Consider the following 26,450-nt stretch of genomic DNA (forward strand, 5'->3'; position numbering starts at 1 on the left):
CCATCTTCTCCATCACTGCTCCTGATTCGAGAACACGGGATGGTAGTAAATTCTGCGGTGACCGATGCGCGTCCCCCAACCGCAAAATTCTGATAAAACGGTGGCTGAGATAAAGCAGACTACGATACCGCATTCACTTATTGATCTAACCTGTGGAGTGGTTTTTCTGTGATGTTGGCAGCGTGCCGCCTACTTACCTGCCTTAATCGTATTGCGCTTCTCTGCTGGTGAACGTCGTAAATATTGCTAGCAGTTCGAAGCCACGGAAGCTAGCACACTGACCTTGATAAATATTTCACCGCACTTACCCGACGGCAAATCTCACGACCGAAATTCGTACTGAAACCATCGTGAGAGCTTAATTAGTGGTGCAGACTGCTTTGTAATGCTTACAAGCTGCCGTTCGAGTTTCTTTTTTTTTGTTAAAGATCGTACCCCCCCCCCCCCCCCCCCGCGGACGTTCTCTTTTGAAATTTTACCATGGATATATATCATCTAACATTTAAAGAAAAACTTTAAAGAAATTACCATAAACCCCGCTTCAGCGTTCCCTATTTGTCACGTGACGAGAAGAAAATTGTACTGTGCCATTCTCTGTGTTATTAAACAACTGCTACGTCCGAGAAGGAAGTGGTTGTCTTTTCGGCGAGATAAAATGCGGACACGGACAAAGTTGCGTTCGCACTTTAGGGAGACTCATCGCCAGCCAGCCACCTCCGCCACCACCCCTGCGCGCAGCATCTGCGTGAACGCGGTGTTCTCTGATGGCCGCGGCTAGTTTGGTCCCTACGGTGGCCCTTGAGCGTTGGCGCCGCCGAGTAATTCTAATTAGTTACGATGTAGGCGGCGGCACAGTGCCCAGCGCGTCGTTAATCAAACTAACCGGAGCTGCCGCCAATCGGCCAGTGGCGGCGGCGCGCACGGTGAGTCGGTTACTGGCTCGCTCAGACAGCCTTGCGAGGTCGGGAAGTCAAGAAACGCGTCCCTCGCCGCCATGTTTCCTCTTTTTATGCCTTTTTTTTTTAATCAATGCGTATAAGATGATATGTTGTTTATCCCAGCCCGTCGTTTATTGTGATTCGCTTGTGTGAAACGCTGTCCTTTCATTGCTCTTGAAGCTGTCATTTTCTACTAGATTTTGTCGTCATTATAAGGATTGCAAAACCGTTGGGTGACCTATAACGGTGACGTTGGGCGGCTGAATTCGAGGTCGTGAGTTGGATTCGCGGGCGCGGAGGCTGCCTTCCGAATGAAGAGAAAACGATGGAATTGCCTTGTCTATGGTATTTCGGGGCACGTTAAATATCCACATGGGGGGCTAAGTTAGACTAGCCCTCGACTACAGCCTGCCTCGTAGATAGGTGAATATTGGTCGTGTAAGGCAGTAATTTGAATTTGAAGGATCACAAAGCAATATTCCCACTTGATCCGGGTGTAATACGTGGCTGGCTAGTTCATGACTAATGCTGAGCTCACTGGGCCAAGAACTAGACATCACAAATAAAAAGTTCTAAGCTTCTATACACCCGTTGAACTGTGCGCCACAACACCGTCAAGTACCCAATCACGTCAACTGACAGATAAAATAAGGTGAACATGGAATCATATTTGGAGATTTCAGTAAAAATAACTGCACCTATATGGGAGGCAGGAGGGCGGGGGGAGGGGGAGGGGGCATCATCAGGCAAGGCTCCTCGCAGAGCCTGTCCCATTTCTTAGCCAAATCTTTAATTCTAACCTGAACAATTGATCATTTCGGCGTGCTTTGGGGAAGCAGATTTCTTGTATGTTTTACGAGCATGCGCAAATCGAGGTTTGTTATGCGATGCCATATTAGACCTACCGTATCCACATAAATTGTCGTGTCTTGCGATAGTGGGGAGCAAACAGCGTAACCAGGTGAAAATGAGGCAGTCAGGCGTTGGAAGACGACCAACAACCAAATGAATGAACGAATCAGTAACATTCCCTAGTTATGGGGAATGAACAAATAAGTAACAATCTTCATTACGGGAAGATTGTTTGTATTTCGAAAGGTAGCTGCACCGGGCGAGTGCTCCGCCATCAGCACTAAGGCTCATCAATACATGCTTATTCTCTCTCTCTCTCTCTCTCTCTCTCTCTCTCTCTCTCTCTCTCTCTCTCTCTCTCTCTCTCTCTGCTGCCTCTCTGCTGCATCCGCACTCAGCCAATCCCAACAGCAGCAAGAAACAACACTTAATCCCCAATTTCCCTTGTATGTCTCCGTAGTTGAAACAAAAAGGTGGAACCAGTGTCGTAGATCGGTTCAAAAAGAGTTAAATGTGAATGCCTCTTTGTTTCGCGTCGCTATGGGTCCTCCGTAGAGTCGCCATGTGTAGATTTCAACAATTAACGGGGCTGCGACAGAGACAAGCTTACAGACGGTTGACTGTAAGGACACACAAGAGGCCGGGCTGGCTGTGCTTCTGCACCGCTGCTCTTCTGCCGCGGCATGAAAAGACGCGTTTTGCTACCTCTTTTGTCAGAACAGTAAATAATTCGAGAAATTTACACTTCCCGCGGGCGGACTAGTTTAGCGCCTCGGAATCGCAATAGATCGCAGAAAGACCGGAATGAAGGGGTTAGCGCGAGCTCGTGGCCTCACAAAAAGAGCGGCAGCAGTCTTGGGAGGCCAGAATCTATAGAGTGAATAGTTCCACGTTAAAGACAGAGGCGCGTTTTAGCCGCGCCCTCGCCTCCCAATTCAACTCATCAGCGCACGTCGTCAGCTCTTGAGCCAGCAGGCAGCCACGGGTCTGCATCAGCTCCGGGTCAGTTGGGGCCTCCGCGCTAACTCCTTTATCGCGTACGCATCCCCCGCTAGTTTTTCTAACTCGTTCCGCGCTCCCCAATAGCATGGCTACACTCGAGGCCGGCGGCTGTGTGAGCGTGGGGGCGCACTAGGTGAGAGGCTCCTGAATGGAGAGCTCGGCCACGAAGGGCGCTGGACGACACTGGGGCTGAACGCGGAACCTCGAGCCAAATAATTGGGCAGACGAGAGAACTTAGTGGGGAGGAAGTGGAGGGGGCGCTGTTCACACAGGAATTGAGAGGAGCTAGTCCGCGGGCTCCACTGTGTGTGCGCGCATGCGCTAGCACGCTGGACAGGCAGGCGGGCTCAGGGCGTAATTAATCAATTAGCAGTCGTTAACGATCTCAGCGACCGCGGACGGTCAGCACGTGGCGTCCGGGTACGGTGGGAGGACTCCTGGGAGGGAGGGGCGCTCTCCACCGATGCTCGCCCCGGCGAGGACCGGGGCTCTTGAGAGGCTCGCCAGTTAGTGGACGCCATTGCTTTCTCTCTTTTTTTTTTCTCCTTCATTTCGACCTCTCTGGTCGCCTCGCCTCTGCGGTTAAACCTATCACGAAGTGCGTCTGACCTTTCTCCCGGGCTCAACGAGCAAAGTGATCAGCAAGATTGTCGGTGGCCCTCGAGCGGTATTTCGCTCGAGTGGCTGCTCGTAGGTGACCGACGCGGTGATTGAATTTGCAGGACCGTGATATGCCCTTAGTGCCGGGAGAAACGGCTGAATTCGCGAATTACGTGGTTGAAAGGGAAATCACTAAAGAACAGAAAGCGCAAAGAGAGCCAAATAAATTCGTTAGCGAACTTTTCCGACCTCGCGGAACAAGTAGAGCGAAAACACAAAAGCCTAAAGATTTGGCAGGAAAGCGAGTAAGCTTCTGTTTGCTTCTGGCTGTTACAGGCTCGTACAGAGACTTCGCAACCACTCCTGCGAGTTTAAGGTCACACTGACCATTAAAACAATCTTTCAGCGGTCACAACTGTGTGAAAAATCAGCTACGAGAAGTAACTCGCACTCGCGAGTCTTTACAATAGTACACTGGAGCTGACGTTCGGCTCGAAATGCGTTAACGAAAGACCGCACAGTATACTTGCGTTCTCACCGCCTTTTTGTTAAAAAGGCGTAACGACAAATTGAGTTACTTTTAGCCTCTAATGCTCCCGAACGGCACAAAACAAAGAACAAAGGAAAATTAAAGGAAACATGCTGTATGGCACCATGCAACTTTGCATTCATTTGAAATACGCATCGCTTGTTAATCCCAATCGTAGAATGGTAGTAGCCTGGTAGGGGTTGGCACTAGCAGGTATACTTCCTGCTCGAGTACCTTATTGGGTGGTCGTCGCATGCCATCGCCGCTGTTGTAGACAAAACATCCTCTCGTCTTGCTCGTTGCACGGTTTATGCTTCTACAAGTCATTTCTTTCCCTCTAAATCTGAATCTAGTCTAATTCTTTCCTTCCTGCCCTCCCCCTCTCTTTCTCGCAGTGCCCTCGGTGGCGGACATGTTTTGTTACCACTGTCCAATCAGCAGCCTCGGTCCAAGACCTCCTCCCCTGCCTTTCTCTGTTTACTCTCCGGGCTCTCCATGTGAGTAAACAGCCAGCCCATACTCCAAGTGGGTTCAGCGCCTTCAAGCGCGTATACCTTACGGCACACTTCGGCGGTGTTTTTGATTAAATATATTGTATCACTTGGACATTATTTGAATGTTTCATAACTTACTGGTGAAAAGTGTACACATGTAAAGTCCTCAAACATACAAAAAATCAGTGGCCGTGGTGAACGGACGCATGGCGATACGCTCAGAACATTTTAATTCTCCAAAATCTAAGTATTTATCTCGGTAGCCTTTTTTTAATTTATTGGAATCACTGGGCAGCATAGGTTGTACCTACATAATGATTGTGGGGAGCTGGTATTCGCACACGTGATACTCCAAACGTGTCGTGAACGGGAAACAACAACAGTGCGCGAACCCAGGAACAACGCTTCAGCACGTGTGGTTCGGTTGTGATGCTGCCACTGCACTGTGTTTTCGCCGCGTTGTTCTCGACACATATATGAGAACATAAGCTCACCTCACTCAGTTTGTGCTCAGTTCAGGTTGTGTGGAGAGTTTCTTTAAAGCAACCGTCAGATGCTTTTGGTGATGCACAAGAAAGGAAGGCGACTGAAAGTGGCGATATGGCTTATGTGACGTCACATATGCACAAAAACATTGCCTAGTTATGAAAAACGCCTAGAAAGAAAGGAAAATCTGATTGATTGATTGATTGATTGTAGGGTTTTAACGCGCCGACGCAACGCAGGCGATGAGGCGCGCCGTAGTGGAGGGCTCCGGATTAATTTTGACCACCTGGGGATCTTTAACGTGCGCCGGAATTTCGTACACACGGGCGTTTTTGCTTTTCGCCTCCATCAGAAAAGCGGCCGCCGCGGCCGGGAATCGAACCCGCGACCTCGTGCTCAGCAGCACAACGCCTTAGCCACTGAGCCACCGCGGCGGGTGAAAGGAAAATCTCCTGATCGATTTTGTAAGTTTGCAGAGGCAAGTGGTGCAGTACTATTTCACGCGGAAGGACTAAATGGGCTTATTGGCCATGTTTTAAATGGTTTTTTTTTTTTTTTTTCAGATCTCGAAAAGGTATAAAATTGTTTCAGGTGCCTCTTAAACAGCCTTCCGTTGAAGTTCCCCCATGCTCACTGTGCTGGCGTTTTGTGTACTGGCTTTAGTAAAATTAGTGGGCCGTGCTCCTCGGTATTTCGCCGAACTAAACCAACGTTGACGTCACCGGGCTCCCGCCATACCATGCACCACTTGGCGGTTAAATAAGCCATCGCACGGATAACCTTGCAAAGGCACTACAACTGTACAAAACATACCTAGCGGGTACTCCTATTTCCGCCATTTTATATCAAACACAATTTAACGGGACTATAAAAGAAGGAAAAAACATTTGATCGCACATTTAGTCGCTCAATGTGCGCTCAAATGTTCAAGTTCGTTCAAAAACGTTCGAATGCGCTCAAAAGCTAATCAAAGGTCTTTTTCCTAGCTTTCTAAAAGCAACAGCAGTGAAGCATAATTATTTTTAACTCAGATTCGTTCGTAATTAAATTTGTGTTTTTCTTTGGAGATCTGGGCCCAGAATTCTGAGCAGAAACACACACACACACACACTACAAAGGAAGAAACGTACGCTTCTTCTTCTGTTGTGCGTCTGTCTGCGCAGTTTTTTTTTTTAATGAACCAGTACCAACTCGCTCAGTTCGTCGTTCTTCCAAGCAGTATTCTGTTACTAATTCAATAAATTCGAAGTAATTTGATCACCTATGCTACCCAGTAAAAACTGTGGATGTGCTCAGATAAAAAGTTGGCAATCGGGAAACAAATTATGTGGAGAGGGAGGGGAGGTGGGGGGCGCTCTAATGAAAAAGTACATTGGAGCCGAGAAAAAAAATAAAACAAACTAAAAGTGAGTGCCACATTCTCCTTCTAGAAGGCTGCGGGCTAGCTCCGCTGATCGAGCTTGGTTGACCGCGTACTTCTAGTTTTCAAGCCGCGAGCTCGTCAGTCCACTCTCCCACTGATTTGGGGAAGAGGAAGGTAGGGGGTGCGGGTAGGGGAAAGGGGGATTGCTGCACGAAATGATAAGTATGAATACAATATGCGTCCGCTGTTTATTTGAAATAACTAGCCATTGATAATTTGCTCAACTCCATATAAGTTGCGGATGACGTTGTCCTTTCACCCCTCCCCCCTCCCTCCCCCCCCACACACACAAGTATGGAACAACTTTCAAATTTACCGCTTCCCAACGTCAGCAGTGACGTGACAGACGAGGTAGCAAAAACAGAGCATGTACAGGGTGTTTCAGGCAAGACTTTAAGTAATTTGAAAAATGGGCTTTGGGAGGTAAAATTGTTTTTGTTGCGCAAAGTGGCCAGGGGCCGTGGCGGGCGCAATAAAACGAGTTCTAATCGCTATTTACGGTGACAGTTAACTATTCCTTGTTAATTCACATATTAGTTATTGCAGTTAGGCGTGCAATTGGGATGTGGAAATGGAAGATGATCGTCAGTCAACCCGATATCCAGCGTTGGATTTGCGAAAATGTAATTTCCGGCAGACCTATGGGCTGAGTGCTTGAGCCCTCCAGACGCGCGCATCTGAAGCCTGGCGTCTGCAAAGCGCGGCAAAGCCATGCCTTTTTGTTGACGTCACTCAGAGTTGTTTGTACGCGTCACACGTACACCGCGAGCGCGCCTCCGCTCTGGCCCGGCCGCGATAAAGCGCGGTGTACGTGTGACGTGTGCAGCTCTGAGTGACGTAAACTCAAGGACATGGCTTTGCCGCGCTTTGCAGATGCCCGGCTCCAGATACGCGCGGCCGGAGGACTCGAGTACTGAGCCCATAGGTCTGCCGGAAATTACATTTTCGCAATTCTAACGCTGGATATCGGGTTGACTGACGATCCTCTTTAATTTCCACATCGCAATTACACGCCTAACTGCAATAACTAAAATGTTAATGAACAAGTACTAGTTAACTGTCACCGTAAATAGCGATTGGAACTCGTTTTATTGCGCTTGCCACGGCCCCTGATCACATCGCGCAAAAAAAAAAAAAACAATTTTGCCTCCGAAAGCCTATTTTTAGTCTTCCCTGAAACACCCTGAAACACCACCTATGTTTGATTTTTAGCCACCAGGGCTGTATTTGAAAAATGTGAAAACACGGAAAATCGAAGACTATTAACCGGAGATTATCCTTCAGCAAAAATACAGCCCCGGTAACAAAGAATCGAGCCGGTGACCTCTTGTTTAGCGCCACAACACTTCAGTGGCAGCGGATTAATTTCGGTTCTCATAAATCCTTCGATTACAGGAACATGCGTTCAGTGCAAGTTGCTTTTGTTTGTTTTAGACGAAACTATATACTTTGTTAACGCGGGACAATTCGATGGGCCATGCCTACAGTTCCGAATTCGTAATCCGAGATATTGCTGCGAAGCACTCGTCTCTTTTTGTCGTTATGCTAGGCCCAGCAATCTTAGGGAAAGGGTTATGTAACCCGTTCGGTACACACCTAGGCTGTTCTAGGGTGATCGGATATGTTCTCGATGCAATTAGATATTTCTGGAAAGGTAGGCGGCCGGCGAGATAAATGCATGCAGAGCAAACGTCGCGCATTCGATTCAGTGACGCTGGACTTGCACGTCCCTTCGTTTCACTGCTGATTTGATTGTAGTTTAACGCGCCGACGCAACGCAGGCGATGAGGCGCGCCGTAGTGGAGGGCTCCGGATTAATTTTGACCACCTGGAGATATTTAACGTGCGCCGAAATCTTGAACCCACGGGCGTTTTTGCTTTTCGCCTCCATCAGAAAAGCGGCCGCCGCGGCCGGGAATCGAACCCGCGACCTCGTGCTCAGCAGCACAACGCCTTAGCCACTGAGCAACGCCGCCTGTATAACATTGCCTAACGCGTGAGCGAAAAATGGCCAAACAGCCACTCTCCTGTTGCTCTCTCCTATCCTTCCCCGCTCCTTAGCCTTCCAGCGTGCTTTCGTGTCTGCCAGCCAGCGCCGCTTCTCGGAAACTATGCAAAATAGTGGAAAGTTTGTTTAGCGTTCCCGAGGCGGCGCTCCTACGCCTTCTTGTTTTTCACCATGCCTGTCTGTCTTGGTCTGTCACTGATAAAACTTGATTGATTGATTGATTGTAGGGTTTAACGCGCCGACGCAACGCAGGCGATGAGGCGCGCCGTAGTGGAGGGCTCCGGATTAATTTAGACCACCTGGGGATCTTTAACGTGCGCCGAAATCTCGTACACACGGGCGTTTTTGCTTTTCGCCTCCACCAGAAAAGCGGCCACCGCGGCCGGGAATCGAACCCGCGACCTCGTGCTCAGCAGCACAACGCCTTAGCCACTGAGCCACCGCGGCGGGTACTGATAAAACTTCATTTGTCAGGAAGCAAAATCCCTTGCGCTGCCGCAGGCTGATGCCGGCCTTGCGCGCTTATCTACTCGGATCACAGGCCCTGAAATTTTCTGAGTGGGGCATCCCACCTCTATCCACTCCGCATTTAGGTATTGTTTTGACCCCGCTGTTCGCACTCCGCATCGGTACGCACTTCTAAAATTGAGGACTGTACTGTAGAAGCGCCCGGACAGCGTGGCGGGATCCCAGCTGCTTATCCTTTTGTTTCCTATAATTTTCTGAAGTTTACAAGCACGTGATATTATTGGAAAGTAATCGTAGAAGTGAGCGCCTGAACAAAAAACGTGCACGCAATTTTTTCTTCTCTAAATACTCCAGAAAGAAAAATATCAGTAAAATAATGGCTGCCCCATCCGAAAATATCGTTTTTCTGTTAGCTGTATGTCTACCCGACAATCAGTACGTTCTTACACTATTTCAGTCCGCCTCCGTCTTTATCTTTGGAAAAATGCAGCAAGTATGAAGCGAACGACACGTTGAATGAGATCCCCAGTGCGCCACAGAACTAACGCCCCATCGCGGCTAAGATGTAAGCGAAACGGCCCTTGAAGCCCAACATCCAAGCTGACAGACACACGTCGTAGAAGAGGCTGCAGCGTTCGCGACTCGCGAGCAGTGACGTAAGGCGAGATGTCCGCCGGCACGCGCCACATAGCGGACCAGTGCCTGAACTAAGCGTCCCTACCCTTCCCAGTGAAAAGCGCGCGACGCGTCAGGCAATGTTAATACAGGCGGCGTTGCAGTGAGCCACCGCGGCGGGTCGTTTCACTGCTCCTTCTACGTTTATGGTGTTCTTGTAGGTTACTGGGAAGCACAACTTCGCTTCAATAACGTTTACACATCACAGGAACCTTGCCTTGTCCATGCCTATATGTATACGCACGTGACAATACAACGGAGATGGTGCAGGGACACATCCACCCATAATGCGTGCTACTTCTCTCGTGCTGCAAAAAAGAAAAGGAAGAAGAAGAGGGACAAATTCACGCACGCGTGAGACAGCGTGAAGTTAGAACTTTTCCCTGCGTTCGTAGGCACTTACTCGAAGAAAATCCTAGCGTTAGGCTTGGAGGTGCATGTTGGTGAAAAGCTTAGCGGGCAGCAGTGACTATGTTATGTTTCAGATTTTCCTGCTATACTTCGTAATAATGAGGAAAACGTGCGTTTCGGCCTCTTCTCGAGTCCAAACCATACGTAGCTTATACAAAACGAGTCGTGTCGAATGATTCGTCCCTCTCGGAGGGGACGTATGCAACACCACGCATGCGTATGTGTGCAGTATATATATATATATATATATATATATATATATATATATATATATATATATATATATATATATATATATATATATATATATATATATATATATATATATATATATATATATATATATATATATATATATATATATATATATATATATATATATATATATATATATATATATATATATATATATATATATATATATATACATATATACATATATATATCTATATATATATATATATATAAAAAACGGCAGTTTTTTTCTCGACTTGTATTTTCGCTAAATTATTAATGTATCAAAATTAAACATGACTAACACACGTCATTCGGCCCTATTGAATATTTCGGCTTACCGAGTACCTCGTCCCGTATCTTTCTGTTCTGCTATATATATATATATATATATATATATATATATATATATATATATATATATATATATATATATATATATATATATATATATATATATATATATATATATATATACATATATACATATATATATCTATATATATATATATATATAAAAAACGGCAGTTTTTTTCTCGACTTGTATTTTCGCTAAATTATTAATGTATCAAAATTAAACATGACTAACACACGTCATTCGGCCCTATTGAATATTTCGGCTTACCGAGTACCTCGTCCCGTATCTTTCTGTTCTGCTATATATATATATATATATATATATATATATATATATATATATATATATATATATATATATATATATATATATATATATATATATATATATATATATATATATATATATATATATATATACATATGTATGTATATATCTGAGAATGGTCTAGATTCCCGCGTTCAAATAATTTCACCCGATTGAAAAGGAACATTGTTCTGCGCCTCAAAAAAACCCCGAGTTGGGCGAAACGTTGGGTCGCCAAAATCACGGGACTTCAGTTAGTGTATTTGCCCATATCTTCATCAATGCGCTGCCCGTCGATCCTCTTCAAACTTGGGCGTGAAATTGAGTGCGGACAAAGGCGGAAAATGCGCCTTTGTTCTCTTATAAGAATCTATTGTGGGGAACAAAAAGACGAAATTCTTACTCGCCCATCTCTTTTATTTCCTGCTCTTCTTTTTTGGAAAAAATAGGGGAGAAGATAAGCCAGCTGATTCCCGGCTCACAATTGCAGCCAACCTCAGTATATCACTTTGGCTGCAGTCAAATACGCGTTGATGACTCAGACGACAAAGCAACAATGTCTGTCTCGTCAATCCTCTGCACTAAATCAGAGCCTACCACAGCGCGAAGAAATGAGATACGTGTTGGCGTAGAAAATTGTGTATCCCTTAGTTTTTCCTAAGAATGGCGTCAGTATCGCAAGCAATCTCACCACTCTTGTCGTGTGTCATCGAAAGAACCTACACCTGTATTCATACCTGCTATGTACACACTGTAAATCTCAAGCTTGCTACAGCCTACCGCATAGCCTTCTGCGATTAAAAAAATCTCTCCACTTGATTGCTAAAAAGAAGTGGTTGAGCCAATCTCTTTGTAAAAAAAGAGAGTGCATAGGGCACACAAGATATATTCGCGGTGAAAGCTCTAGTTTTTCAGCAATGTTTCTTTCAGGCACAAAAAAGTACGCTGATAGAAATCCAAATTACGGCACTGGTGCTACACTCGCCTCCGTTTAGTGGTATCACCGGAGTCTTGCCTGAGTGGCCGCTTTGGCCTCCCCATGAACAGCAGTACTGGGGGCTGAATCAAATAAGACTAGCCGATTAATTAAGGCACCACTCAGGGTGAAGCAACCCCATAACATAGTTGCAGGACAGCATTTATTAAGCAAAATGGTTTCATCGATGCTTCCACGGAAACGTTCACTTGCATTATAAGAGAAGTCACTCGTGAGCTGGGAGTCTAGCTAGCCGAAACACTATTATAATTACAATGCTAATTACTTTTCATTCACTTTCCTAAACGGGTTTCTTTTCTAAGTTACTGAAGTTTAAGCCAGTAAAAGAGCGAGCAACAGAGCAATCAAGCATACTTTACAGATATAAATTATTCTAATAATTGACACGATATATGCTATACTTCTTGCTTTGACCAGTAATTATCGGAGAACACTCAGTTTCAAGCACACGCTACCGTTTAGCGAAAATTGTAAAAAGAGTTGGCCTGTCCTATTGAATCGATATGGTTTCCTAACCAATTTCCGTGCTGCACATTATTTAATTATAAGCTCTGTTTTTTTTTTTTTTTTGTCCCTTTATGAGGAAGCTACATTTCTTACTCTACCCTAGACAATTTCTAAAATATCGCCTGATTTTCCGCATTAAACGACAATAAAAAAGTGCTCTTCCCTTCACACGAATCCGTGTATACCTGGCTGTTGGGAGGCCGCAAATTAGGGGAGGGATGCCTTTAGGAGTAACGCCCCGTACACCACATAACTACCGCCTCTACTGCGACTAGACTACTGCTAAAAACTTGGGGGCTGCACCGGATGTGTGTGACTCTCATGTAAAGAGTGCAGCCTAGCAGAGATTCGCATAGTGCGGTAAAGCTAACTTCTAACGGCGATAGTCTTTCTTGGGCTATATAAACGCGAAACTTCTGGTCTGTCTGTTTGTCTGTCTTCCCGCCCCTCGATTCAGCCGCCCGGCCAAAAGTTAAAAGAATTTCTGAACGAGACGTTTGTATAGGCAAAACATCTCCAAACTACTAAATGTGGTGGTGATGTTCATACTTGTCGATATTATTCAGAAAAAAGAAAACATTAGGCCTATTTGAGGCAAAACATCAATAACCAAGTAATATTTGCAGCGGTATTCTAATTAAAGATATATAGGTCTATTTTTTTGCGATAATGAATAAAAAAATACCCATTGAAAAAATATTTTGAACCCCAAATGCAAGAAGCGCTCGCGGCGCCACCTCGGTTCGTCATTCCAAGAAGTCCAACACAAACAAAAGGTTCCAGTAGATGGCGCGGGAGCGGTGAGACGCGGCAAAACTGAATTGACTTGAGCAAACGTCCACTGTCTATCCCGGAGAAGCAAGACGGAAGGGGAAGAGTGTTAGACGTGGGCGGGAAAGAGAGGGGCGGGAGAATACTTTCGACGACATTGGCAGCGAAGTGAGCAGATGCCCGGTCATTTCTTTCTGGTTACCGTTTCCTCTCGTAGCACCTTTACATTCACCCGTGGTTGTCCTTCGTCGCGACGCACCTGAATCACGAATAATTGCGCTCGAACGGGCAGAGTACGACAACGACGCGACTACCAAAGCAGGAGCTGCGCTACGGCGTTAAGCACTGCACACTTGACGGTTTGTACTGCGTGATGTCACAGTAGCGATGATGTCTTTGAGTGAAATCATGCGTCGAGTATCCTTACTCGTCGCATTTTCACCTTTGGACGCAGCGAGTGGTTATTTAAATGTATGGTATGTGGCCAACTGAACCACAGTATTTTGTTTTTACCAACGAGAGCCGGAGTCTCTCTCGAGAAGAAGCCCGTCACCGACTCTGTCGCTGGCGACTGCTTCGATGGCTCATCGAATGTGGGCTTTTACTGGGCACGCTTAAAAGCGCTGGTATATTTAATTGTAGCTAATGAACAATAACTAGTGCTTATTATCTGAATATTTTTTTCAGTGCAATTTCAGCGCATTGTGTCCTTTTAAACTCGAGCGTTTCCCAAGACTAGCAAAATGCATCAGCCGCGTGCCCACTTGAAAAAATTCAGCATGAGAGTGGCCATTTTTTTCTCGCTGGCAAGAGAGATCGGCTAACAGGCTCATGTTACGCCGGAACGCACGCCGGGGAGAAATGACTTTCTTGTCCAACTGTTTTTCGGGTGAGGGAGGAGAGAAACGCAACGTCGCGTCACCCCTTCATCCACTTTAACCCCTTGCCCGATGTATGCGCCGAGGACGAGAACTACGCAAGAAAGACCAGGCGAGAGGGAGCGGGAGCGGTGAGGAGTAGCCAATATCCCTCCACGTTCCAGCCTTGGCTGCGTGAGCTCGGCAGTGCGCTGGCGCATCTACGGGGGCAAGGAGGAACGGGAAAGGGGGAGCGCCCTTGCGTGGTTCAAACACGGAGGGGCAAAGTGGCTTCTCCCAACAGCATATGCTCTACAGGCTCACGAGAAGCGCATTAGGCCGTCTTATAAGCAAAAGGAAATGCGTTTATGGCGCCGGTTAAGCCGATGCGCAGCTATGCCATTCCGTTCGCTCTGCGAGCGCTTGCATGCTCCAACGAAGGACAGAAGAGACGCAGAGAGGAGAGGAAGAGGTGTTCTTCGCCTCCATACGTTGTTCCGACGCAATATGCACGTAAATCTAGTTTTCCCCTTTGCGAAGGAGCGCCGGCGTGCTTTTTGCTACACAACAAATCCGCAGTTTAGAAGGAGAAGACAGCATTGCGACGGGCCCTTGCGCATATATGCGCGCAAATTATACAATGACTTGATTGTCTTATCATTTCTTTCCTTAGGCTTTATGTCCTACAAGGGATTGAGTATGCAACATCTCGAACGCTCTATTATTGTTTTATAGCGGTTTCGTCTCCCTGCTTCATCGCAATTACAGCTGTCATTTAACGCCCCGCCGGGCTTTCAACTTTGCGCAACTCGACGGGTACGAATATCGACTATAAAGCCAGCTAGGAAGCCGTTAGATATGATGGTATGGGAAGGGGGCGGGGGGCTTTTGTTTCACAGAGCTCTTGCGGTTGCAACACTGCTGCCGTCTAAAAACCTTTGATGGATCTGCTTCACCGCATTTGACTTACTGACATATAGTTGCATTGAACACATTTGAGGAATATAACGCGGCCCGGTTTCAACAGGCAGCGCTGTCAGATTCCTTTTAGTCATGCTTGCAATGCGTCGTGCTTTCAATGTTTAGTGTCACAGCGCAGACACTATTTGCCACGTCGGGGATATGCCGAGCTTGTCATTGCCCTACTTTGCCGGTTTGATCGCAACGGTCAGCCATACAAGGGCGCGGTCGAGAAGCAAGCCCAGCGGTTTTTTTTTTTTTTTAAAGGTGCACCTCCCTCACTCACTCCCTTCCGCAGTTGCGAAGTAATGTCTGGTATGCGGATTCTAGACGGTGGCGCGCGAGCTGCGTAGAGCGGCGAACGAAGGAATGAAGTGGCTAGCTGGGAAAGTTGGCAAGGGACTCTGCAACACTTTCAATAAGCGCTTTCGCACTTTCCTTCGCGTCTGGAAGCCCTGTGAAAGCTATAGTTATCGCCAGCACGAAGCGCCGCTGCGTGATTTAGTCGCCGCATCATATCCGCCTTCCGTTTGTGCTTTGCTTTTGTGGGTTTATTTTAAAGCAAAGCATTTTACCTATACCCCCAAGGGTTCTTTCGCGATCGTTGATGTCAACAGAAAACTCCCGCGAACAAATAAAAGAATTAACTTGTACTAACAGGAATCGAACCTGGAACTAACAGAGTAACAAAGTGAGAGCCCGTTGCCTAGCCGATTTAGCTACGAGCCCACGCGAAGAGGGAGAAGAGGGGTGGTGCACTCACCGAGCACATCTACGGGTTTACCCCCTGCATTCTCGTTGAATGCCACGTGATACCGTCACGCGACCTCTCGCGCTGCTGTACGCTCCGCCCACGGCACGTCTAGCGGCCCTGTGCGCATGTTGCGCGTGTGTTAGGAGTTACAAAAATTGAAGGAAGCTCACACCAATGCGTGACATCTCAATTCTAGTACACCAATGTGCTAAAGCCTGTGGCCTCCAGTGTTCACGTAAAACATGACAGCTCCTTGTCGTCCGCCCTCACGCCAAACGACACATCAAGGAACACATTCAAATAGTCCTTGATGGCCAGGCAATAACTCCAAGGCCCAGCATCAAGATCTTGGGCCTGCATCTCAAGGCCAACACCTAGAGTGACGTATCCTTGCAGCGCCTCAAACACAGCATCAATAGAATCATACGCATGATCAGGCGAGTTGCCACCAAGAAGCGAGGCCTCAAGGAATCCGATACCTTTCGATTAATTCAAGCTTTTGTCCTCTCGAGAATCACTTACGTCAACCCCTGTCTCCTCCTAGGAAAGGAGGACATAACGATGATTTATATAATGATTAGAAAGGTGGTTGAGCAGGCCGTTAGGCTTCCCATGAGTGCGTCCACAGAGAGGCTGCTTAGCACGGGGCTCCACAACATGGTGGAAGAGCTGATAGAGCGCCATCTTTCTAACCAGAAGCTCCGAATGATCAGAACTGCGGCGGGTCGCCGCATAGATTGGCTGGGCAGCACAGAATGTCACTCCGCCTGATGTACATCAGGCGCAGTGACATACCGGACTCTGGGCGACGAGAACTAAAGATGGTCCCTTTCCTTAGAAATATGAACCCCTCACGCGACGAGAGTCGCCGACAAGCACGGACTCAAGCATCACCCTTGGTGGGGATCATGCAGCTATCTACACAGACGCCTCCCAACATCGAGGGCAGCAGTACGCCATCATCGTGGCTACCTCCAGAACCAACCTCCTTGTGTGTGCCTCACCCAGAGGCAAAAGAGGCATCCATCGCATTTGCTCTCACTCAATTAGGGACTCGGAAAGTAGCCACCGATTCCCAACAAGCTTACCAGAATTACCATTTCGGTTGGGTGTCCCGACCTGCATTGCGTGGGCTAAAAATCCACTCCCCAAACGGTTCTATTCAGCTCATATGGACACCCGCTCACACTTCCATGGAGGGCCACGAATACGCCCACCAACAAGCCTGCGCTTTTACTCCCCGTGCTACGGAGCTGCACGAGGACAGTCACCCGCTTGTCTCGTTCAGGGACATAACTCAGCATTATCACCTTCAGAGACAGACCCTACCTTCGCTTATTAACCCGGACGTTTCGAGAGAACAACAAACTACCCTACGGCTAATTCAAACCGGCTCCTTCCCACAGCCGACGCGTCTACACTTAATCCACCCAAATCGCTATGACGCTGAATGTAAATTTTGCTCAGAGGTTGGGACACTACGCCACATAATCGGTGTGTGGGACTTTAGTCCTGAGCACCCTCCTCACCTTCCGTCAACTACCCAACACGAGCAATGGGAGATGCTGCTCTCCAGCCCCTCTCTTTCTGCCCAGTTTAAGTTGGCGGACAGAGAACAGGCGGCGCGAACTACATATGGGTTCCCGTGAAGAAGTAACCACTCCCCTGGGCCGCACTCTGGGCCGTTCAGAAATCTGAATAGAAGTATTTTCTCCTCCTCCTCCTCCTCCGTCTTCGTCTCCGCCGCCGATCTCGTCGCCTCCGTCCGCGGCGGCAGAGACGGAGAAGTGAGATCGTCTAACACCGGGTTTGAGCTTCCTTTAATTTTATAAAAAAGAGTTTCCACTGATGTGCTACACCAATACAACTCAACCAACCACCGTTCATGCATCTTGCATTGATTTAACCTTACCACGAATATCTCTTTGAAGTAACAAAGGGTGTGGTTAAGTGCATTTCACTTCTCTCTGGTTTCACTATTTGTAGAGCGACGTGAGTGAATTTAAGTGACTTCGCATGGGTAATCGTTGTGAGTGCCGTTTACAGCTTTGCTTTCCAACCACATTCACAGGGTGGATTGGCGCGATTTTTTTTTAAAAGTAACTATCGAACTATTTTAAAGTAAAGTGAAATTTTAAAGTAACTATCGAATAGCCATTGCTGCACCTGAAGGAAAGCCGGCCAGTAGCCGCTACACTGCTGTAATGACGTATCTCAAGTGATCGAAAAACGCCACGACCGGGAAAGAGAGAAAAATAATTTGAGCAAGTTTGTAAGTTCTCTAATGGGCATAGACCAGTAAGTTTTGGCTGAGGTACCTTGCGACCCCCTAATCTAAGTACTGGATGTGTTGGTTGAATATACGTTCTTCCTTTAAGACTTCGAAAAAGTGTATAAAAGTGTTTCAGGGTCCCTTCCTCAGCGCACGAAGTATAATTGCGCGTGAGTGACACGAAGGGCGACAGAAGTGTAATAAAGGAGAAGTTTCTCGCACTTGATTTCACCCCAACTATCCTTTGCGCATGCTCCGCGCATCCGGCAAGACAGCAGTGTGCCTTGATTTTACCCAACATGCTAAACTGCGACTTCTCGCTGTCCAGCCAGAGTCGTTGTCAATTATTCCCACGTCTGGAGGAAACCTTAGTCAAAGCAAGGAATGCAGTGAATATTTACTCTTCCTTCAACTGGAGATTTATATGCATGCAGATGATACTGCCGCAGTTCCCCCTTGTGCAGTTTATAATGATAGAGCCCGTACCGTACAAAGAGATATTTTCAATAGGTTAGATTAGTTTCAGTATAGTAGTTCTTATATTACAGTATCAGACGAATCCAATTTGCATTCATGGTCTAGGAAATTGTAAATAAACTTTATCTTTACACCTCTGTGATAGTAAATGCATTAATTGCTCTTGTTCTGTTTAAACACTTCAAGATAACATGAAATATCTAGTACTGTATTACGGTGTTACGCCGAATTGAAGCCTTCATATTGAATATGTAGCTAAACGCCTTGTGCGCATCCCTGTGTACTCTGCTCTGTATTTGTGACATTTCACTTAAAATTGCTCCGCAATAGTCTAGGAGAGTCTCTTATAACACACAAAATTAAAACATGCGGTCATGCATTATCTTATATACAGAACATTTTGAACACTACCCTCCATGAAATTGCCCTCAACCTCGCTTATAGTACAAATCATTATGGTGAATAAATTGAGGATAATAAGAAACACTTTGACGCGTTCTTCACCTCTAAATACAATTTATATTTGATGCCCTGCGTAAAAACATACATCAAAGCCAATGAAAACTGTGAATGGTAAAATAGGCCGTTGAGAAATGTTGAAAAAACTGTCTTGTCACGTGTTTGCACTTCTTATGATAAAATAATCCGAGTCCTTCATGCCTCGCATTGCTCTAGACGAAGCAAAATAGCACCAATTGCCACAAATATGAAGCAGGTAAAATGCTCTTGTAATAACGATTGAACTTTGTTATGCGTCGAAAACGCCCATGTGTACGAGATTTCGGCGCACGTTAAAGATCCCCAGGTGGTCAAAATTAATCAGTAGCCCTCCACTACGGCGCGCCTCATCGCCTGCGTCGCGTCGGCGCCTTAAACCTTACAATCAATCAGTGTTATGCATCGAGCTGAAATGGTTATAAGAATTATTCGCTAACGTTGCAAATAGTTTATGTATATAGGAATCCGTTTTTGCGGGGTTCAGTATTTTCTTCCTTTTTCCTAAGCCCATAATTTACACAAGTATTATGTCTTGGAATGTCAGAATTCTATTTCTTCTCATGTCCTAAATCGCTTCTTCCGGAGACTGCCCAGTGTCGCACAAAGCTATGCGGCTTATGCGGACTGTAAAGTAACTGATATTTTGTAACACGAAATATATTATTATTTAATAGTCATGTATTGCCTACGATGCCAATCGGGCTTCAAGCACTTTTGGAGAAAGGCAAAGGATGGGTGGGATTTTTCGAGTGATTTTCGTTGTTGAAATTGACTTCAATTTTGTCACAAAATAGCGTGAGCACTGGCGGATGTTGGCATTTGGACGAGCACGAAAATCTGAGGGGAAGAATTGGCTACTATGGCCTTGTGTAGCTCTACTTCACAACATCATATCGCAGGGATCGGGCGGTAAAAGCGTCGTCAGCGACTTAGGAAAAAGTAAACAAAAATGAACAAAATAACAGCAAACCCCTACCTACCTCACAACGAGAACAAAATGCAATAACAAAAACGGTGCCGCTCGCATCACTATGAAGGATGACATTGAAAATTCTGGCGGTTGCCTAACCGCGAGTTTATAACCTAAGGAAATTTGTGAGAGTAACCAAGGCCGTAGCCAAGGGGGGAGTTCAACTCCCCACCCTTTCTACAAATCTTTTTTTAAGGCAGCAGCGCGTAACCCACTGCTAGTGTTTATTTGCGCAAAATGTCTCCCTTCCGACAACTCATTACCTGCCCCCGCACAAGCAAAAAATTTCTAGCTATGGACCCTGACGTAACCAACATCCCTTCCCCAGCATTCCCCTGGTTTTCTGTGCACATCACCACACTTGACAGCGTAAATCTCCTAATTCATTTTGAATTTTTATACCTCAAGTAAATTGCGCGCATTTTTTTCTGAGACCCGCAAAGCTAAACGAGGCCGCACAGTACAATGCTTATAACAGTAGAAAGTATGTCCACTCTATTCTGCAAGTCCGATTGCGGTCGGCCCAGCGCACGATAAATATTATTGTGCCTCATTGTTGGGATCGAGTATCCTTTTATGTTCATCTTCCCTATACAGGCCTTAGTCAATGAACCGGGTCGAAAAACCAGTTCGATAAAATGTTTATGTTGGGCATGTCGCAAGAGAAATGATTAATAGGGCGGAAAAATTTCGCAATTCACTAGTCTGACGAGCGCCAGACGGCACCCAAACGCTATGTCAACTTCCCAAACATAAAACAGCCGTAACAATTTGTGACTGTTGCCTACTATCAGCACCCACAGTCGCGGGAGCCTGCTACGCGCCGTGGGAATAATCGGGCCGCCACTAGAGAGAAGAGCTTTCGGCTGAGATAAGTGGGTGAGGGGCTCACATGAGCTCTCTCCGTGTGATAAGCTCTACGGGTGCACAGGAGCATTTCTAATCTGGGGAAAATGATAAAAAGCTCCACAGGACATCTACTCTTGTCGGCTCCAGATATATATACCGCCACGAAGCGCTTGTAGGCATAGGTTGACTAGCTTTCGAGCAATGTTCGGACAAGTGGTCGTGTGCCCTGCAGAGCGCCTTGGCTCGCCGATGAGTGCTGCGCCTCTGGGTGCGGCAGCACGGTAGGAGAAGGCGGCCGGCCACTCCCCACTGCGTGTCCACTTTTGCTTCTCCGCTGTCCCCTGTGTTTTGTTTCGCCTCTTGGCACCAACGCCGGGTTCGGCGCGGCGTCACCGTATACTGCAGCGACCCACGTTTACTTGTGTTCGATTCCCGGCCCTGCGAGGTAATGTTGGTGCCACCCTCAGTTTTGTTAGGAGCAGCGCTTTGGTGCCGAGCGCGCCGTAATCTCGGAATGCCAGCCTCGTAACGCTTTCGCGTTAGAAACTCTGCAAATACGCTTTCCTTTTCCGGCGCAATGTCATTACTCGGCCAGTGCAAAGCGGAATAGTTTAAAACAGAATTCCACATCACTGCGCAGGTTAAAGATCCCTAGGTGGTCGAAATTAATCCGGAGCTCTCCACTACGGTGCGCCTTATCGCCTGTGTAGCGTCGGCGCGTTAAAGCCTATAATCAATCAATTCCACATTGCGCGCACACACACACACACACAAAAACACAACCCAAGATTCTTGATCCTCGTCTCTGCGCATGCGTACACCAGGCCGCGAGGAATAAAGGTAACATGTTTCATAAGTCAAAGTGCATGTAATGCGAACACAGCTTGAAGCACTTATCTAACGTGGACTACGGAGAGTGCAGCATTGAAATTCACTGTGCGTGCTTGTCGAGGCGCATATATATATACCACCGGCGCCGCGTAGAACAGGTTATCGAATCAGAGTCGATTACATATCCTCTTCGCTGCCTATATACTCACCAGCACTCAAGTGCGCATCAATTCTCAATAGCCCGGCCTGTGCGCGCGCCCCGTACACAGCACGTACCGATGTACACGCGTTACTGCCTCGTGCACACTGCTACGGTCGCGGAGCTATATACGACACGGGGGAGGAAAAAAAAGAACACTTCATTGAGTTTTCAGCGCAAACCCACTCAAGTTGTTCTGCGCACCACACGCACAGCCACACCCGCACTCGCGCAAAGGCAAGTTTATTCGGCCGCGGACGACTTCAAAGTGCGCCGGGCCGTTAGACGCATTAGCCGAACTCGGTAGCGCACTCTCGCCCCCAGCGCTGCAGGCCGCGTTCTGCGCACATGTACATGTATATTGATGGGCACAGCGGGGCTGGCCTGCAATATGCATCATAATACGCATCTCTATCTCTGGTCGCCACCGCGGGGCTCTATCAATTTAAGGCAATCAAAAGGGGAACGCGCTCGGACGGCATTGGAGCCCCGGAAGAGGAGAGAAAAAAAAAGAGAACTACGCTGAACAGAAGGCGCGACGGCTGACTGAGGCGGCGGTGCGTCGCAGTTCTAACCAGCGCCCTCCGCGCGGAAGCGCAATATAATGCCACGCAGGGTCGGTGGGTGGAGGCTGAAAAAAAGAAGATAGAGAGCGAGAAAAACATAATGCGAAAAGAGACAGCGTGATATTTTATTGACAAGCTTCTGAGAGCGTCTTGTTTCGCACCCCTCTTCCCCTCACCCAATATTCCGTCCCCCCCTCTCCTCGTTCCGTCCCCACCCCTTTCCAACTTTGTTTCTTTTTTTTTCTCATTGGGTGCGTTCTAGGCTCTGGATTTTTACGCTTTCTTTCCCCCCTGTGCCGCCATCTCGCCTTTCTTTTCTCAAATTTGGCTCCGCGTTGAGGCCTCGGCGCAGAGAGCTCGAGCCGGGCGAAAATGCCGCGCCCTCCTCCGTATTCGGTTACTCTCGCTTTGCACTCAGCGGCGGAGCTCGCGAACAACATTATAACCGGTAAAGCCAATTTGTTCGACGCGACGCTTTAAAGACTTAAGTAACGTCATACCCTCGCCGTCACGTCTCTGCCGCCCCTGCCTCCTCCTCCCTTTTTTCCCCCTGTTTTTTTTGTTTTTTTTTTGTTTTTTGCTTGCCATAGCGGCACACTTGTCCGGCACTTGCTGATTTTTGTGTCGTTGTCGCTTCTACAGGGGCGCCATTCACAGTGTAACGCTCTTGAATCGATAGTTGAACTATTTTATAGATATAAAATTCTTTGGAAGCCGAGAGTTTCCCGCTGCCAATGCCGCGTTCGGGACCCTATTTAGCTATTTAAGATGCAGCTAGTGGCCAGATGTCTGCATAACCAAGCATCTACAGCGACACTCGAGCCGTGCTTCAAGCGGCGGCGGTTCGCTGGTTTGTTATTCTTCCCTCGCAGGAATCGGTGTGTTGCCTGATTTTCGAGAAATGTTTCGCCGCCATGCTCTGTCCTTGCTTTATACATTTCATCCGGCTTTCCCGCTCTCCTTTAGCTCCGCGCCTCTCTTTTTCCTTGGTATCACTTACGTTAAGAATGATGACTGCGTTACGTTTGATTAGCCGAAACGCGCGGCCGACTAATTTTTCACCAGTTGAGACCGCGAAACTCGAAAATCATTTCTGAGATAATTGACATTTAGGTTGACCTATAGTGGTAAGAACGTCAGTATGACACGTGAGGGGTGTAATAACGTGCACTACCGCACTACCCCCCCCCCCTTCCGACCCCCTCCCTCCGCAATTTAGCGACCATGTTTCTTTCTTTCTGTATTTTACTTTTTCTTTTTTGCGGTCTCACCGAAACCTAAGATGTTGTTTCGCAACTGTTTCAAAATTTATGTGCCCGCTTTCTCATGTATCATTTTGTAGCCGTGTTAGGTACAGCACGGTCTGAAAAATCGGTCGCCGGAGGCGTTATTGGCCTCGAGGGCCACCATTGGAGAGATATTCGCTGCGTTCTCTTTGACGTCCTAACGGGATGCTTGATCCAACTCTCCGTAGGGGTGGCATGTGGTCATTCCTCGCGTTTTGTCTGCGTATTCTCGCTGTGTGAAACATAACTCGACCACTTGGGGCCTTGCGACCGCAGGCGTGGAATGGTTAAGGGAGCAGCGTAGAAAAATACGGAGCACCCAGGCAGGCGAGACATATGTGCACTTTATTCTAGTTACACAATACAGAATGCCTGCACATTCAGATAGCAGCTTTCTTTCATAGATAATTGCCGAAGTTTTTCAGCAACCCTCGACCAGAGTAGCCTCATCATTATCCCGCGTGTGATCCTTGATTACGAAACTGTGAGACCTGTGTTCGAATCCCGGTAGTGAAGAACTTGTGAATTTTGTTTTATTTCCCGCCAGAGTTTACTGTGCGCCCGACTACGGCGTCCCATTCCGGGAACCTTCTCATCAAGCGCTCTCACTTGGAAACATTTGGCATGCTGTTACTCCTTAACGGACAAACTCTTCGCGTCACTGCACCGTTGATGCACTTCTGTTAACACTGGCTCATTCGTGGTTGTCTTTCTCTTCTTCCCATTGCAGATGGTAGCTATGGATACCAGTCGGAGCTTCACGAAGACGCCTTCGTGAGGAGAAAGCAGCGAAGGAACAGGACGACGTTCACCGTTCAACAGGTGCGCATGTGTGCGTCGTTATTCGTGCAGGGGACATTTGCAGGACTGAACGTGCACTCCGCCTGGCGCTTTCTTTCTTTCCAATGGGGTTCGTGCTTAGTGGCGCAGTTTTCGCTCTACACCCGGGTCTTTTATTTTTCTGTTCACAAACGAGGTCGGGAAGGCATAGGAAGGCGAAATAGGAAGGAAGCTGACCGGCACGTTGCAACGATCATTCTGGAAAAGGGGCTACGGGGAGTCACCCCCTCCGCCCTTTGTTTAACTGACATACTATATTTAACGGAATCTTTTTTTTTTTCTCTTTGCTCAACGAATGTTCTTTTTAACCTATATTACAAATGAGGTTCTACCTAGTACGACCTGTGCCCTTTGACCATTAACGCGTATGTAGACCAATGTTTTTGGACCCACCTGACTGGAGGGGGTCCACAGTACAGCTGCTGCGTAAACTGCTGTTGAGGTTTAGATGCAACGAGTCAGGCACTGAAGTTATATTCGGCGCTCTCTTTACGCTGGCTTCACAAGAGCTGAAAAAGGACGGAATAATTGTGTTGCTGCTTGCCCGTAGAAGAGGGCGTTGACTCCACAAAGCAGCCATTGGACGTGCAAGTGTTGCTTGATCATATGTGCTTAATTGCTTGCCGCTCACGGTGTCTTGCAGCTGGAGGAGCTGGAGAAGGCATTTGCACAGACACACTACCCGGACGTGTTCACGCGGGAAGACCTTGCCATGAAGATCAACCTCACCGAGGCCAGGGTTCAGGTACGCCAGAGCTTGAGTTAAACTCGCCATTGCCGCAATAAATAAATAAATAAATAAATAAATAAATAAATAAATAAATAAATAAATAAATAAATAAATAAATAAATAAATAAATAAATAAATAAATAAATAAATAAATAAATAAATAAATAAATAAATAAATAAATAAATAAATAAATAAATAAATAAATAAATAAATAAATAAATAAATTCTACCGGCAGTGTTCGTACAGTAGAGATTTGGGAGGCAAAAAAAAGGTCTAGCTAAGGGAAGACGTTGTAACGGAGAAGTACGAAAACAAAGAGCCAACAAATGAGACTGAAAAAAGTGAAAGAATAGAGATAACGACATAAAAATATTATACGGAGTAAACAATTATTATAAAGCACGAGTTTGACACTACACATTGCACGATAACGAGAAGAGAAATTAAAATGCTAAGTACTATGCCAAATGTTATATCGAGCCAAGAATAAATAGCATTCTGCAACAGAATTACATTCATTGAGCTATTTTGTTTTATGAAAAGCGAGATAAATCGTTCTGATTTGTTCAGAGTTAAATACGTGAGAAAATTTGCTATACTCCACCGTTCATGTGGCGTGGCGTTTTCAGCGTGAGCACCCTTAGAATTCGCTGGCTTCACCACAACGCTCTGGAAGAATGAAGCACAGTAAGCAACGGTGTCGCTCGGGCGTAGGACAAAGATCTGCGTGTCACTTAGCTCAAACAATATTGCAGCGCGGGGGCGTCACGGAATGTAGGCGTGACATTTGCATTCTCCCAGTGCAGATCCTATTTTAAAGACGATAGTCTTTATTGGGCTACTTAAACCCGAAACTTTTGGTCCATCCGTCCATCCGTCCGTCCGTCCGTCCGTCAGTCAGTCAGTCAGTCAGTCAGTCAGTCAGTCAGTCAGTCAGTCAGTCAGTCAGTCAGTCAGTCAGTCAGTGAGTCAGTCAGTCAGTCTGTCTGTCTGTCTGTCGATTCAGCCACCCGACCAAAGATTAGAAACACTTGAAAAGTACTTTATATAGGAAAAGCCTTTCTAGACTACTCAATCGGGTACCAGACTTCATACTCCTCAACGCTGTTGAAAAAAAAAGAAACCATTAGGCATATTTGAGGGACGACGTCAATGCATAAATGGTACTAGCAGTGTTTCTTTAAATAAATGTAGGTGCATGGTATATTTTTGCGATATCAAATTTTAAAAAATCGCGTTGCAAACAAATTTTTGACCTAAAATAAAAAAAAATGGCCGCGTATCTGCTCCTTTAGTTGCA

General features: G+C 46.6%; 1 protein-coding gene across 1 annotated transcript in view; it reads left to right on the forward strand.

Moving 5' to 3' along the window:
• Positions 1–26,450, forward strand: part of Drgx (Dorsal root ganglia homeobox) — an 87,713-nt gene that overhangs the window by 43,367 nt on the left and 17,896 nt on the right. Inside the window, exons 2-4 of the mRNA XM_077698738.1 lie at positions 4,317–4,418; positions 24,309–24,400; positions 25,062–25,163. Of these exons, the coding sequence (XP_077554864.1) occupies positions 4,334–4,418; positions 24,309–24,400; positions 25,062–25,163 (279 nt within the window). The 5' untranslated portion in view covers positions 4,317–4,333. The remainder of the gene's footprint in view (positions 1–4,316; positions 4,419–24,308; positions 24,401–25,061; positions 25,164–26,450) is intronic.

This window comes from Haemaphysalis longicornis, unplaced genomic scaffold (genome assembly GCF_048455015.1).
Source record: "Haemaphysalis longicornis isolate Haplotype H1 unplaced genomic scaffold, Haemaphysalis longicornis Haplotype H1 scaffold_1, whole genome shotgun sequence".
In the NCBI taxonomy this organism is placed as follows: Eukaryota; Metazoa; Arthropoda; class Arachnida; order Ixodida; family Ixodidae; genus Haemaphysalis; species Haemaphysalis longicornis.